Here is a 12,347-nt window from a genome sequence, read left to right on the forward strand (position 1 = left end):
ACCACAGTTATCTTTTCCCTGGATTATTTTATCTCTCTGCTTTCAGTTTTTCTGTTTATTCTCCATACAGCCAAAGTGATCCTTTTAAAGACATGTGAGATCTCTTCTAAACCTTCCATGCTTTTCTTTCTCAGAATCAAAGCCAGAATTCTTACAGTGGACTATAGTGCTTCATGATAAGGCTCTTGTCTATCTCTTTGATTAGTCTTTTTTTTTTTTTTTTAAAAGATTTATTTATTTATTTATTCATGAGAGACAGAGAGAGAGAGAGAAGCAGAGGGAGAAGCAGGCTCCCAAGGAGCAGGGAGCCCGATGCGAGACTCGATCCCAGGACTCTGGGATCGTGACCTGAGCCGAAGGCAGACGCTTAACCGTCTGAGCCACCCAGGCGCCCTCTTTGATTAGTCTTATAGTACTCTTTGCCTCCACTAATTACCTTCAGCTGCACTAGCATTTTTGCCCTTCCTTCAACTTCTGTGCCCCTGCCCTTAGCCTTTGCACTTGGCTTTTGTTTTGTCTACCAGAAACACTTTTCATTTGGATTTCTATATGGTTTGCTCTAGGACTCGGCTCAAATATCCTTTTATAAGAGAGATGGAAGCCTTCCTTGAACATCCCACATAAAGTATAAAGTATCATCACATCTCTAGCATTCTCTTTTCTGTTTACCTTGTGTTTTGTTTTTCAAGGTACTTAACACTATCTAACATATATTTGTGTACCAATTTTCCTTCCACTAAAAATGAAAGCATTAGGGTACTTGGTACACAGTAAGCACTCAATAAGCTTAGAATAAATGAATGAGTAAATATAAACGTAAAACAGTGAAATAGTGGCTAGTCCCACTAACACAATGTATACTGGAGAGACTATTTCTAATAGTCGTAATTTGAGAAAGTTTTAGTGGACGAGATAACATTTGAATTGAGTCTTAAAAAATTGTTAGTATTAAAATGTAGACATGAGAAAGGAAGTGGTATGAGTAGGAGGAAATTATAAATAGAGCAGATAATTTGTGAAAGGTAGATGATGTATTTATGAATGGGGGTAGTTAATTGTGTAGGGCTGTGGTTCTTAAAAGTGTGATTCCCCAGACCTGCAATAGAATGTGAACACTATTAGCAATGCAAATTCTTGGCCCCACCCCAGACCTACGGAATCTTGAAACTTGGGCTGGGGCCCAGCAGTCTGTGTTTTTCACAAGCCTCCAGATGATTCTGATGCATACTAAAGTTTGAGAACCACTGGACTAGAACATATATTCAGAAAAGTATTGGTACATATTAAGATTGGAAAACATGGATTGGTCTAGATCTTTGCTTAGGAATTTGAATTTTAGGTTTAAAGGCACAACAGTACCATTATTAATCTTAAAATATTGTTTTAAAACAGACTTGATAAGTAATGAATGAAAGCCTAGTCAAAAGGAAGCTATTGGAGTATTTTGGAAAAGGAGTGATTGAGGGACTGACTGGATAGTGGTAATGAAAATGGAGAGACAGGAACAATTTCAGGAAATATGGAAATAAAGTATTTAGCATCTGGTTAAATGTGGAGACAGGAACAAAGAATTTTATGAATTTGCATTGGGTTTCTAGTTGAAATGTCTAGGAATATGGTGGTAGCATTAATGGTAAACGGTAGAAGGAAAAATTAAGGGATCTGAATGAACAGTACAGTTTGACTACTGGGTTTGAAGAGAGTGCATTCTAAAAAAAAAAAAAGGAAAAAAATTGTTAATCGCTAGGCAGAATGGACATTTTTTTTAATGTTGAGGATATGCATTTCCATTTAAGAACAAGGCATTTTCAGGTAACCGATGATAAAGTTTATTGAAATACAGAACTCATAATTTCTTTTCTCTTTTTAGTAATACTTTAGTATTTGGAGTAAAGGCTTTTTAAAAGAAGAGCCTTCTATGTTTGAGAGTTACCTTACCTGTGATTGTTTTCAAGTTTAAAATTTCCTTTCAGGTTTTAATTTGGGGACGGGACCAAATGTCAACACATCTAATAAATTAGATGAAATGATTTGTCTCCCATCATCAGGTTCACAAAGAATCCAAAGAGGGTAAGATCCCAAATTCTTCCCTTCCAGAATTTTGCTTAATCGGAGCCAGTGGGTCTTTCAGGTGCCCCTATGGTTAGAGGTGGGGATTTTTCAAGAGCTGTAGCTTGGGTTGTCTTTCTCTGATTGGGGATAGCTCTTTTCACTTCTCCAAAAGAGAATTATTTAACTCCCAATTTCTTTTGTGTCTTAACTTTTTAAAGAATCCAGAAGGTCAGTAGGGCAAAAATTTATTACTCTACCCAGTCCAATACCCATTAAAATTAGAACAGTAATTCCTTCAACTTAGTACATAGTCCAGTTGATTCGCATTACTTTTGCCAGTAGACTTTAGTGATATCACAGGGAAGATGGGTGCACAGAAAACAGGATATCAAGTCATTTTTGGTTTCAACCTCACTAGGGTGCCAGTCAGTTGTGCCAACTGCCAGAGTCTAGAACGTGTACCTAAGTTTTACTGGGAAAATTCATCAAGTGATTGATTGTGCCACTGTATGTTTACCATATTTTAGGGGGCAGTGGGAGCACTTAATCTTAACATTTCTACTTCCTTGAAAGTGTATCTGAATTTCTGACTTGCAAATTTCTGTGGAAGGCAGCCCAGGGCACTAGAATGTGTTTGATGTTTTCTCCTTTAGATTTTTTTCATATTAAAAACTTTTAATTTCCATTTCTTCTGTGTAGTCCTGGTATTCCTGTGCTGTAATAAGTGTGCATTCTGTTTAGTGGCACAGCTTCTATACCATCTCTTGAAAATAGTGTATCACTTACTTATAGTGTGTAAAGTTCAAGGCACGATCTCCACAAGACTCCAGCCCTGCAGTTTCCAAAGCCCCAGTGTCCTATCCTTATCTCTGGATTTCTTTGTCCCCAGCCTTGTGCCAGGACATTTTTAGTCCTGTGCTACCTTGGCTATTGCCATCTTTCCTGAAATTCTTAGGCCTGTTGAGCTAAAACCGTAAAAGAACTCCTGTTGTGCCCCTATTTGTATTATTTGGATAATAACCATAAACAGGTACCAGAAATGAAGCTGCTTTGATGTTTCTGATGTCTGTGCTTGAAGGAGCCCAGTGAAGACAATATCTCTTTTGCCACTTGTTCCTCTAGACCTTTTCTTTACTCTGCTTTAACTGTTCTGGGCCATGCATCATTTGTTCTACTTCATTGGTAGTGTAAACATTCCTTTTTGTCACATTCCTTTCAGCAATAGTAGGTTATGCTATTTCAGATAAACATAGCTGGTTTTTGTTTTTGTTTACATTTTAGCCTGTTTTTAAGTTGGCTTCTCTTGTCTTTCTTTTCCTTTCTCTTTGCCTTTGGGCCCAGGTTTGAATGTTCTACAATTTACCTCTTGTAAGATTTCCCATAATGTCATAGATGAAAGTCAAGGAATTCTGAGCTCATTAAAAAGCATTCATTATCAAACAGATTTTGCCCACTCTCATCTCCCTGACTTAAAGAAAATTTTATCAGCTCAACCTCAGACCTAGGACTGACCTCTTATTTCTTCTTCAGTGTTGTTTTACTTATTCACTCTCTGATGCCTAACTTTGAGTTCCTCGTGCACTTTCCATTGTGGCACCATGCCATACCATACATTACCCTCCATAATAACGAGTAATTTGAAATGTCCATGAAATGCTTCTGGTATTTTAAGGTAATCTCTCAGCCTTTTTTTTTTTTTTTTATGCTTCAAATCTGTACAGATTTTATGTTACCTTATATAATGGTCTTCAAGATGTGGTTTTTCACTTGCTCTTATTATGGACTTTCTATTTCTTTAAAAGAACATCTTACCATAGTTGGATTTCTAGTCTGGTTCATTCTGAGATTTCCATCCAGGGTTACCTACCATTCCTCTGTTACGTACCTTTGGAACTAGTCACCCTTCCTTTCTAATGAGGAACAACTAAAATACCTTTTCCCCTTAATTCCACTTTTAAGAGCACATAGTTCTGATATATATGTATTTCCTTTTTCTTTTTTCCAATCTGTCTAGTCTTCTTTTTTTTTTTTTAAAGTTTTATTTATTTGAGAAAGAGAGAGGGGGAGCAGGGGGAGGGGCAGAGGGACAAGGGGAGGGAGAGAATCTCAAACAGACTCTCCACTGAGCACAGAGCCTAACGCGGGGCTCAGTCTCATAACTCTGAGACCATGACCTGAGCAGAAATCAAGAGTCAGACTGCTTACCCAACTGAGCCACCCAGGTGCCCCTATCTATCCTTAATTCTAAGGGTAAACTTATTCTTAAGGTAGTACCTCTCTTCCATCTTTATCAACATGACCTCCTTTTATTTTTTAACTCTCCCACTGTTATTTTAATTATAAGTGTATCATTTTTAAACAAATTTAGTTCTTGAGACTGAGCAAACCTGGTACCTAAAGTTAGTGTTTAATGCATGGACCTTTTAAGTTTCTCTTTTGGCCTCTGAATTTGTAATAATTCCATTGAATTTTTTTTCTGTCCCAGCCTAAAAAAGTGATTTACGTCCTATATAATAAGGAATCTTACTCTTCTTCATCTGTTCACTTGATAAAATCTACTGGCCATCTTTGTTGAACTCAGATAAAATCTTCACATCTACAGCCTTGATTAGATTTATGAACTTATAAATTCCAGAAGCTACTCGAGACCATGTTGTGACACTGAGTTTAGAAGCCTTTGGACAAGTCACATGAATCTAAGAGCCGTTCTTTGAGAACAAAATTAAGAGGGAGAGGGATAGAGTTTAGTTCAGCTGATCTAGGACTAACTATTTATTTTTCAGTTTTTATCAAATTAAGAAATTTCCATTTTTTTAACATACAGTGTTACATTAGTTATATTAGTTTCAGATGTACAATATATGTGATTTGACAGTTCCATACCTCACCTGGTGCTCATCACAGCAAGTGCATGCTTTAATCCCCATCGCCTATTTAACCCATCCTTCCAGCCCTTTGGTAACCATCAGTTTGTTCTTTATAATAGTCTGTTCCCTGATTTTTTTTTCTCTCTCTCTTTTTTCCCTTTGTGCATCTTTTTTGTTTCTTAAATTCTACATATCAATGAAATCATATGGTATTTATCTTTCTCTGACTGACTGATTTTGCTTGGCATTATACTCTCTAGCTCCATCCATGTCATTGCAGATAGTAAGATTTCATTCTTTTTCATTTTCACCTATTAATGTCTAAAAACCCTATATGACTAAAGGACATTTAAAAAAAAGCAATAATAAAATCAGGGCCTCAGCCATACCTGCAATACTGTCTCTGGCTAGGTCATGCTGAATTGAAGTCAGATGCAGAGCTCTGCTTAGCCCAAGCTAGTTAAGTCATTATTATGTGCACACACATCTGTGTATACCACTGGCATCCTACATTGTGTTTGATATTCATATACATTTGTGTGTGCATATATTTTGGGGTTCACTTGTTTATTTGACAGTTTTAATGTTTATGAGGGAGCATTCAGTATATTATTCTTCCTAGTGAGTTTGGAATCAAATGAAAAATTGACAGGGATCAAAATTTGTCTAGAATATTTAAAATGAGCCTATTTCTTCTTTGGGTCAACATAAGAGAAAAGTTGGGTCTTATTTTTTTTTTTTTTTGGAAAGTTGGGTCTTTAAGCAGATATTCAGGCAACCACATATGATATGGAAGCAGAAAACTCAAGAAGGAGATGAGAGCCTTCTGGGAGTGATATTGTAATGGAATATTCTTGCTTTGGTTTGTAGCTTTGACTAGCTAATCATGAAGATTCCTTTTAATAGTAAGATTGTGTGGAATATTAAGGGGTGCTCAGTTGGTTGAGCATCTGACTCTTGATTTCGGTTCAGGTCATGATCTCTGGGTTCTGAGATTGGGCCCCACATTGGGCTCAGTGCTCAGCGTGGAGTCTGCTTGAGATTCTCTCTCCCCCTTTCCCTCTGCCCCTATCTCCCATATGCACGTGCACACACACACACACACACTCTCTCTCTCTCTCTCTCAAATAAATCTTAAAAAAAAGATTGTATGGGACATTAAGATTTAGAGGCGCTTACTCCATTTTCCATTTTGTAACCAGTTGATTCTTAATCACATTTCACTATTTAAGATCTTAATGTTGCAGAAATACCTATTTAAGGAGTGGTGAGCTGAATAAACAGTGTGCTTAATTGAGCACCCAAAAGAACTGGGTTTTAGGTTGTCTGTTACTGAAGATTATGTCCTTTGTAGATTCCAAACAACTTTTAACTTATTAGGATCTATTTCTAAACCATTTTGGTGGGTTTTTAAAATATGACGTTAATTTTAGATTTTCTTTACGGGATTATCCTGATAGAAAAAAGTCAAATGACAGTTTTGTTTAGAATAGAACTTTTTGAATAGAACTTTTCTTTATCTTTTTTATTCTCAATGGAAAACTGGTAAAAAATAAAAAAGAATCCTGAGGTATCTGTTCAGGAATGAAGCATTTTATTTGTATTGCTATATCTAGGATATGCATCTCTTTGTCAATGAGTATTGAACTAAATAGTTGAAACTCAGCAGTAGCTTTTGACTAGATTTTATTTGGGAGTGGCCTGTCTGCTTGCTTAAAGTGCATAAAATTTGTTGTAATTCATCATACTTGGAAACCTATAATTAATCAGTTAACATTGATGCAATGAAATAGTCGAAAAGTTAGCTTAGCTTTGCTGTTTTCTTAGAGTGTACTGGTATGCGCCAGGAATTATCTTAGATTTTAATACATTATCTGACTTCTCTCATCACCCTGTGATTAAGGTGAGACTAAATTCATTTTATAGGAAACTTAGACTGAGAAGTATAATAATTTTACTAAGTTTACACAGCTAATAAATGACAAAGCCAGGTCTATCTGATTCTAAAACCTATACTCTTTCTACAGTGCTGCCAATCTACCTATTTTTCCATCTGATCCTAAAAAAATACCCATAGGCAAGGGTAAATCTTGATGTGTAGTTAGGTAACAAAATAGAGAAAGTAAACGTATAATTGTACTTATGTTATAAAATAGCCTCTAGAAAATAAATTAGAATATTGAAATTTGAGGGAAAAGGTAAAAACAGAAAAAACTTTTTAAAGTTTTAAAAGCTGAACTTATTTTATACTTATTGAAAATATAGTGTAATTATCAGGAACAGAAAAGTAATATTGGTGTAATAATCACTAAGTTACAGACCTTATTAGAAATTTAACCGTTTTTCCACTGATAATTTTTCTATTCCAGGATGTTATTTCTGGATCTCACATTGTGTTTAGTTGTTATTTACCCTTAGTCTCTTCCAGTGTGTAACAGTTCTTCAGTTTTTTCTTATCTTTCATGACCTTGACACATTTGAAGAATACTGATTAGTTTTTTTGTAAAACATCCCTCAGTTTATGTTTGTCTGATGATTTTTCATGATTGGAATGAGGTTAGACATTTTTGGCAAAAGTACCACAAAAATGCCATTGTTTCTTTCTTGGTATGCTATATGAAGAGATTTATGATAATGATATGTTGTATTACTGGTGATATTTACTTTGATGATTTGGTTAAGTTTGTGTCTGTGGGGTTTCTACACTCTCTTAAGTTACTATCTTTTATTTTTAGTTGATAAATGTCTTGGGGGAGATAATTTGAGACTGCAAATCCTGCATTGCCTCAAACTTTTTTTTAAGATTTTATTTATTATAGAGAGTGAGCGAGAACGAGAGAGCACATGAACCTGGGGGAGGAGCAGAGGGAGAGGGAGAAGCAGGGAGCCCCATGTGGGGCTCCATCCCAAGACTCTGGGATCATGACCTGAGCCAAAGGCAGCTGCTTAACCGACTGAGCCGCCCAATGCCCTTGCCTCAAACTTTTACCCACAAATACTAGCATTGATCTATGGATCTTGTCTGCAGCATTCATTACTGTGTATTTGCCTAATGCTGATTCTCTATATCTCTCTTTTCTTCTGTGTTTAATTGGGATTTTACTGTGAGGAAGTGTTGTCTCATCTCTAACATTTATTTATCTGATTATTTGTATCACTGTGGACTCCTGGATATGTATCTTGTTCTATGGATTAAAGTCTAATACTATCGTTTATTTTGTTGCTTAAATTGTTCCAACTTTAGCACTTAGGCGCTTCTTCAGGTTGGCTCCTGTGTTTTTATACCCCATCATTTTTTCAGCATTTCATTACTTTCTGGCACCACGAAATGTTCTAGTCTCATCTTGTGTTTTCCCTGCTTTAGGCCTGCTGGAGGAGGCCTTGAGGAGTCCAAGTTTCTTTTTTGGAGAACAGTGTTTAGAAACCAAGATTTGGTCCCTAAGTGTATATATTGCTACTGGGGTGTTACTGCTCTTACGCCCTCTCAGTAGACAGAGCTAGGGGATTATTTATATATATAGTAGCTATGTTACAAATGAATAACATAATCATACTGAAGGCGGTGGGGAAAATTTAAGTATTTAGAAAGTTAGCAAATTCATTCAGAGCATCGATTGCATATGAATTATAGGGGGACACTTTTTCGTCCATAGTGATTGGATGATGTATCTTAATGTTCTTAAATAATGAATGTAATTTTAACTGAATGGGTTTACAATAAGTCTGTCTTTTGACAATTTTGCCAGAGAATGAATCTGTGCTCATTCTCACAATAGTTTGCCTTGGTGGGCGCCTGGGTGGCTCAGTCGTTAAGCGTCTGCCTTCGGCTCAGGTCATGATCCCAGGATCCTAGGATCGAGTCCCACATCGGGCTCCCTGCTCGGCGGGAAGCCTGCTTCTCCCTCTCCCACTCCCCCTGCTTGTGTTCCTGCTCTCGCTGTCTCTCTCTGTGTCAAATAAATAAAATCTTTAAAAAAAAATAATAATTTGCCTTGGTAAATTAAGATATGGCAGTATATGGCATATACTATATCCCTTTTAGATCAGGATATATGCTCCTGTAAATGGGAGTGCTGAGAAAGTGCTGCAGGATCATTGCACAATTCCAGCATCTTTCTTTGGCAGTAGCTCTGCCCTTCTTTTGAACTCCCCTTATATCACGGCATGCTTTGGCTTTAGCTTTAACTTCTTTCAGCAGTATTCATATAGTTTCTATAAATTACAGTAAAGTGCACTGCAGTATTTTTGTTATGCTCTTCAAAATGAAAAAAAAAAAGTTTTTACCAGTCTCTAATGGACTATTGATCTTGATCCTGTTTCTTAGACCACTTTCTTGAAGAATTTAGAAGTGTAGCAACGGTTGATTTTAAAGATTCAGGTAAATACTTTTCCTTTGTTTGCAGCAGCTTCAACATTATTCTGGCCATTATGTTGAGACTGTGACTTATTAGAATGCAAAAGAAAAAGAAAAATGGAAGAGGTGTTTCTTGCTGTACTTTGGTCTGGTAGAGCACTTTCAGATTATGATGTTATGTTGTTCACTTTCATTAGCTGAGTGCTTATGATAGCACAGGAGAAAAATTTCCAATAAAAGGGAAATGTAATGTACAATTTCACATGTTTTAAGGAAAATATTTAAAAGAGAAATGGTGTTATAGTAAGTCTTAAAGTGTTAGGTTAATGTTACATTGTATTAGCAGTGTCTCGCATGATATTGAACAGTATAAGAATGATAGTAAATTTCAGTAATTTTGTTTCTCTCCCTTCATAGGTATTCTAACAAACCTATTGGAGGTGTTGCCCACAAGGACTTTTATTGTGTTAGGTTTGGGCTCAGCTAGATCAGGCAGTATATTAGTAGCAGAATCTTGCTGAATGAGGGAAGCTATAATAAGAATAGAAGCTGAGAAAATAGAAAGTTTCTCTTTTAAGGAGATAAACTCATCCCATAAATAGGAAGTGAATAAGGTTATAAGTAGATAAGGATTAGGGCAAACTGTTTGGGATGGAGGACAGGAAAATATGAGACGCTCAGGTACCTATATTTAATGTGGCATCGGAATGGGTTATGGTGGCCAAAAAGAGGTTAACAAAACTGGTCAAACACTCTAGTGAAGAGAAAATTTAAAGGCGGGTAACCACAGTTTATCCAACTTTTTTTTTTTTTTTTTGCCTTTGGTAGTTTAGAAAAGTGTGTCCTATTTGGGGTCATCATAGTAGTAATTTTTACTTCCCAGTTAACTTTCTGGTAGTGCAATTTGGAATTGTCAGAGAACCATGAAGGGTGTAAGATTTTATCTAAGTTAGCCTGCCACAGTTTCATGGATACTGGCAGAAAACATGAAACTCCTGGGTCAGAGATAATGGACTTTATTACTCATGGCACAGCAAGCAGCATGAGCTTCATGCTCATGGTGGTTCCCCTTGCCCCTCAATGCTCATAAAGGTGATATAAGTGGCATAGGTGGATCCTGCACTCGCAGTGAGTTTTCATCATAGCTGAGGAGCCCCAAGCTTAGGAAACCCTAATCTTTTATAATGGTCTACAAGTGTGTCTGCCTGGCTCTTGCTCCAGAGAGAGATGACATTGTAATTATGCTAAATAGTAAACAGGCTCACTGCTGTGGAGGGAGACATCATCTCTATTTTTCAAGGCTGTTGCCTATGAATATCTTTGAAAAGATGAAGGCAGTTGGGCCCTTTTTTGAAAAACTGTAGAAATACAAGAGACCCATGGAAAATTGTCTCCTAAGAGGAAGTGATGAGTGTGAAAAGTCCTTGAGCTCTGAGTGTTCTTGGCTTTTGTACTCTGTTCTGTTTTTTCCAGCTTTTAAAACAGAGTTGGCAAACTTTCTCTGTAGTGGGGCAGATATTAAATATTTTAGGCTTTGTGGGGCGCCTGGGTGCCTCAGTCGTTAAGCGTCTGCCTTCGGCTCAGGTCATGATTCCAGGTCCTGGGATCGAGCCCCGCATCAGGCTCCCTGCTCCGCGGGAAGCCTGCTTCTCCCTCTCCCACTCCCCCTGCTTGTGTTCCCTCTCTCTCTGTGTCTCTCTCTGTCAAATAAATAAATAAAATCTTTAAAAAAATATATATTTTAGGCTTTGTGAGCCATATGATTTCTGTCATAACTGTATAACTGGTTGTTATAGCAGGAAAGTAGCCATAGAGAGTATGTAAATGGATGAATCTGGTTATGTTCCAGTAAAGCTCTATGGACATTGAAATTTGAATTTCATATGATTTTTAGACATCACAAAGTATTTTTTTCAACCATTTAAAAATGTAACATCCATTCTTAGCTTGTGGGTCATACAAAAACAGGTGGCAGGCCACATTTGGCCTGCAGGCCATAGTTTGCCAACCTGTATTATATGATGTATTTTAAAAATATAATACATTGTTTTAGTATAGCAGTCTTATATATGAGAAATCATAATTAACATTTTATAGCAATTGATAGTTTTAAAATGCTTTCTCATAAATTATCCTAATTTAGCTTCACAGTAAACCTGCAAGATAAGTGTTATTATCTCTACTTTATAGTGAGGAAACTAATGCATAGAGAAGGAAGATGACCTATCCAAATTCATAAAGCTAGTAAAGTGACAGAGCCAAGACTAAATATATTCTGGACTCTTCTCCATCTTATTGTACAGCTTAAACTTTTATAATCGGAGCATCATGCCACTATATCTTTTTAATACCCATTGGTGCCAGAATGCTTAGAATTTAGTCTTTAATAAATAGTAATGGTAATGATCATGTTCATTTCTAATTTTCTTTATTACTACATTCTACTGTCTAGCTATTTTAATCTTTGATAATTGATGTTTTGACAAAGGCTGGATATGGGAGGTGAAGGACATTTGTTAGAGTTTATTAAAGATTTGGCAGTTGGACAGTATAATTATTCGTATACTATATTTTTTTTCCACGTTTTCAAAGATAATTAGTTAATTTTATTTTCAGATGTACACTATGAAAATAAACAATAATCTTTTCCCCCCTAAATCATTTGTATTCATGCTGAACTAATGCTTTAATTTATCTAGTAGTTTCATCATAATTTTTAAACTCAAGATGTTGAGAACATTTTCTATAATAATGTACTTTTTGGATTATTTCTCTATCAGGTGGTTGAAGATTATGCTGGAAGATGGCAGGTCCCTTTGCCACAGCTTCAGGTTCTTCAGACTGCACTTTGCTGTTTTACATCAGCCAGTGCATCATTCCCAGATGAATGTGAGCACGTACAGTATGTTTTGAGTAGCCTTGCTTTGTAAGTACGCTTTACTTCTTATAAAAGTATTATTTTTCCTGACATATCTGAGAATTGGGTTTTGATTATTTTCTCTGTGGAAGTAGCCTTTCCTAAAGTCTTCCCTCAAAAAGAAATTTCCAAAACCCTGGACTGTAAAAAAAAAAAG

The 12,347-nt window shown here is 36.3% G+C and overlaps 1 protein-coding gene across 1 annotated transcript in view; it reads left to right on the forward strand.

Annotated features, from left to right (window-relative positions):
* The window catches only part of ZNF654 (zinc finger protein 654), an 84,256-nt gene that overhangs the window by 13,164 nt on the left and 58,745 nt on the right, over positions 1-12,347 (forward strand). The window contains exon 2 of the mRNA XM_021689414.2: positions 12,054-12,199. Within this exon, the coding sequence (XP_021545089.1) occupies positions 12,054-12,199 (146 nt within the window). The remainder of the gene's footprint in view (positions 1-12,053; positions 12,200-12,347) is intronic.

The sequence above is a fragment of the Neomonachus schauinslandi genome, chromosome 1, assembly GCF_002201575.2.
Source record: "Neomonachus schauinslandi chromosome 1, ASM220157v2, whole genome shotgun sequence".
NCBI classification, from domain to species: Eukaryota; Metazoa; Chordata; class Mammalia; order Carnivora; family Phocidae; genus Neomonachus; species Neomonachus schauinslandi.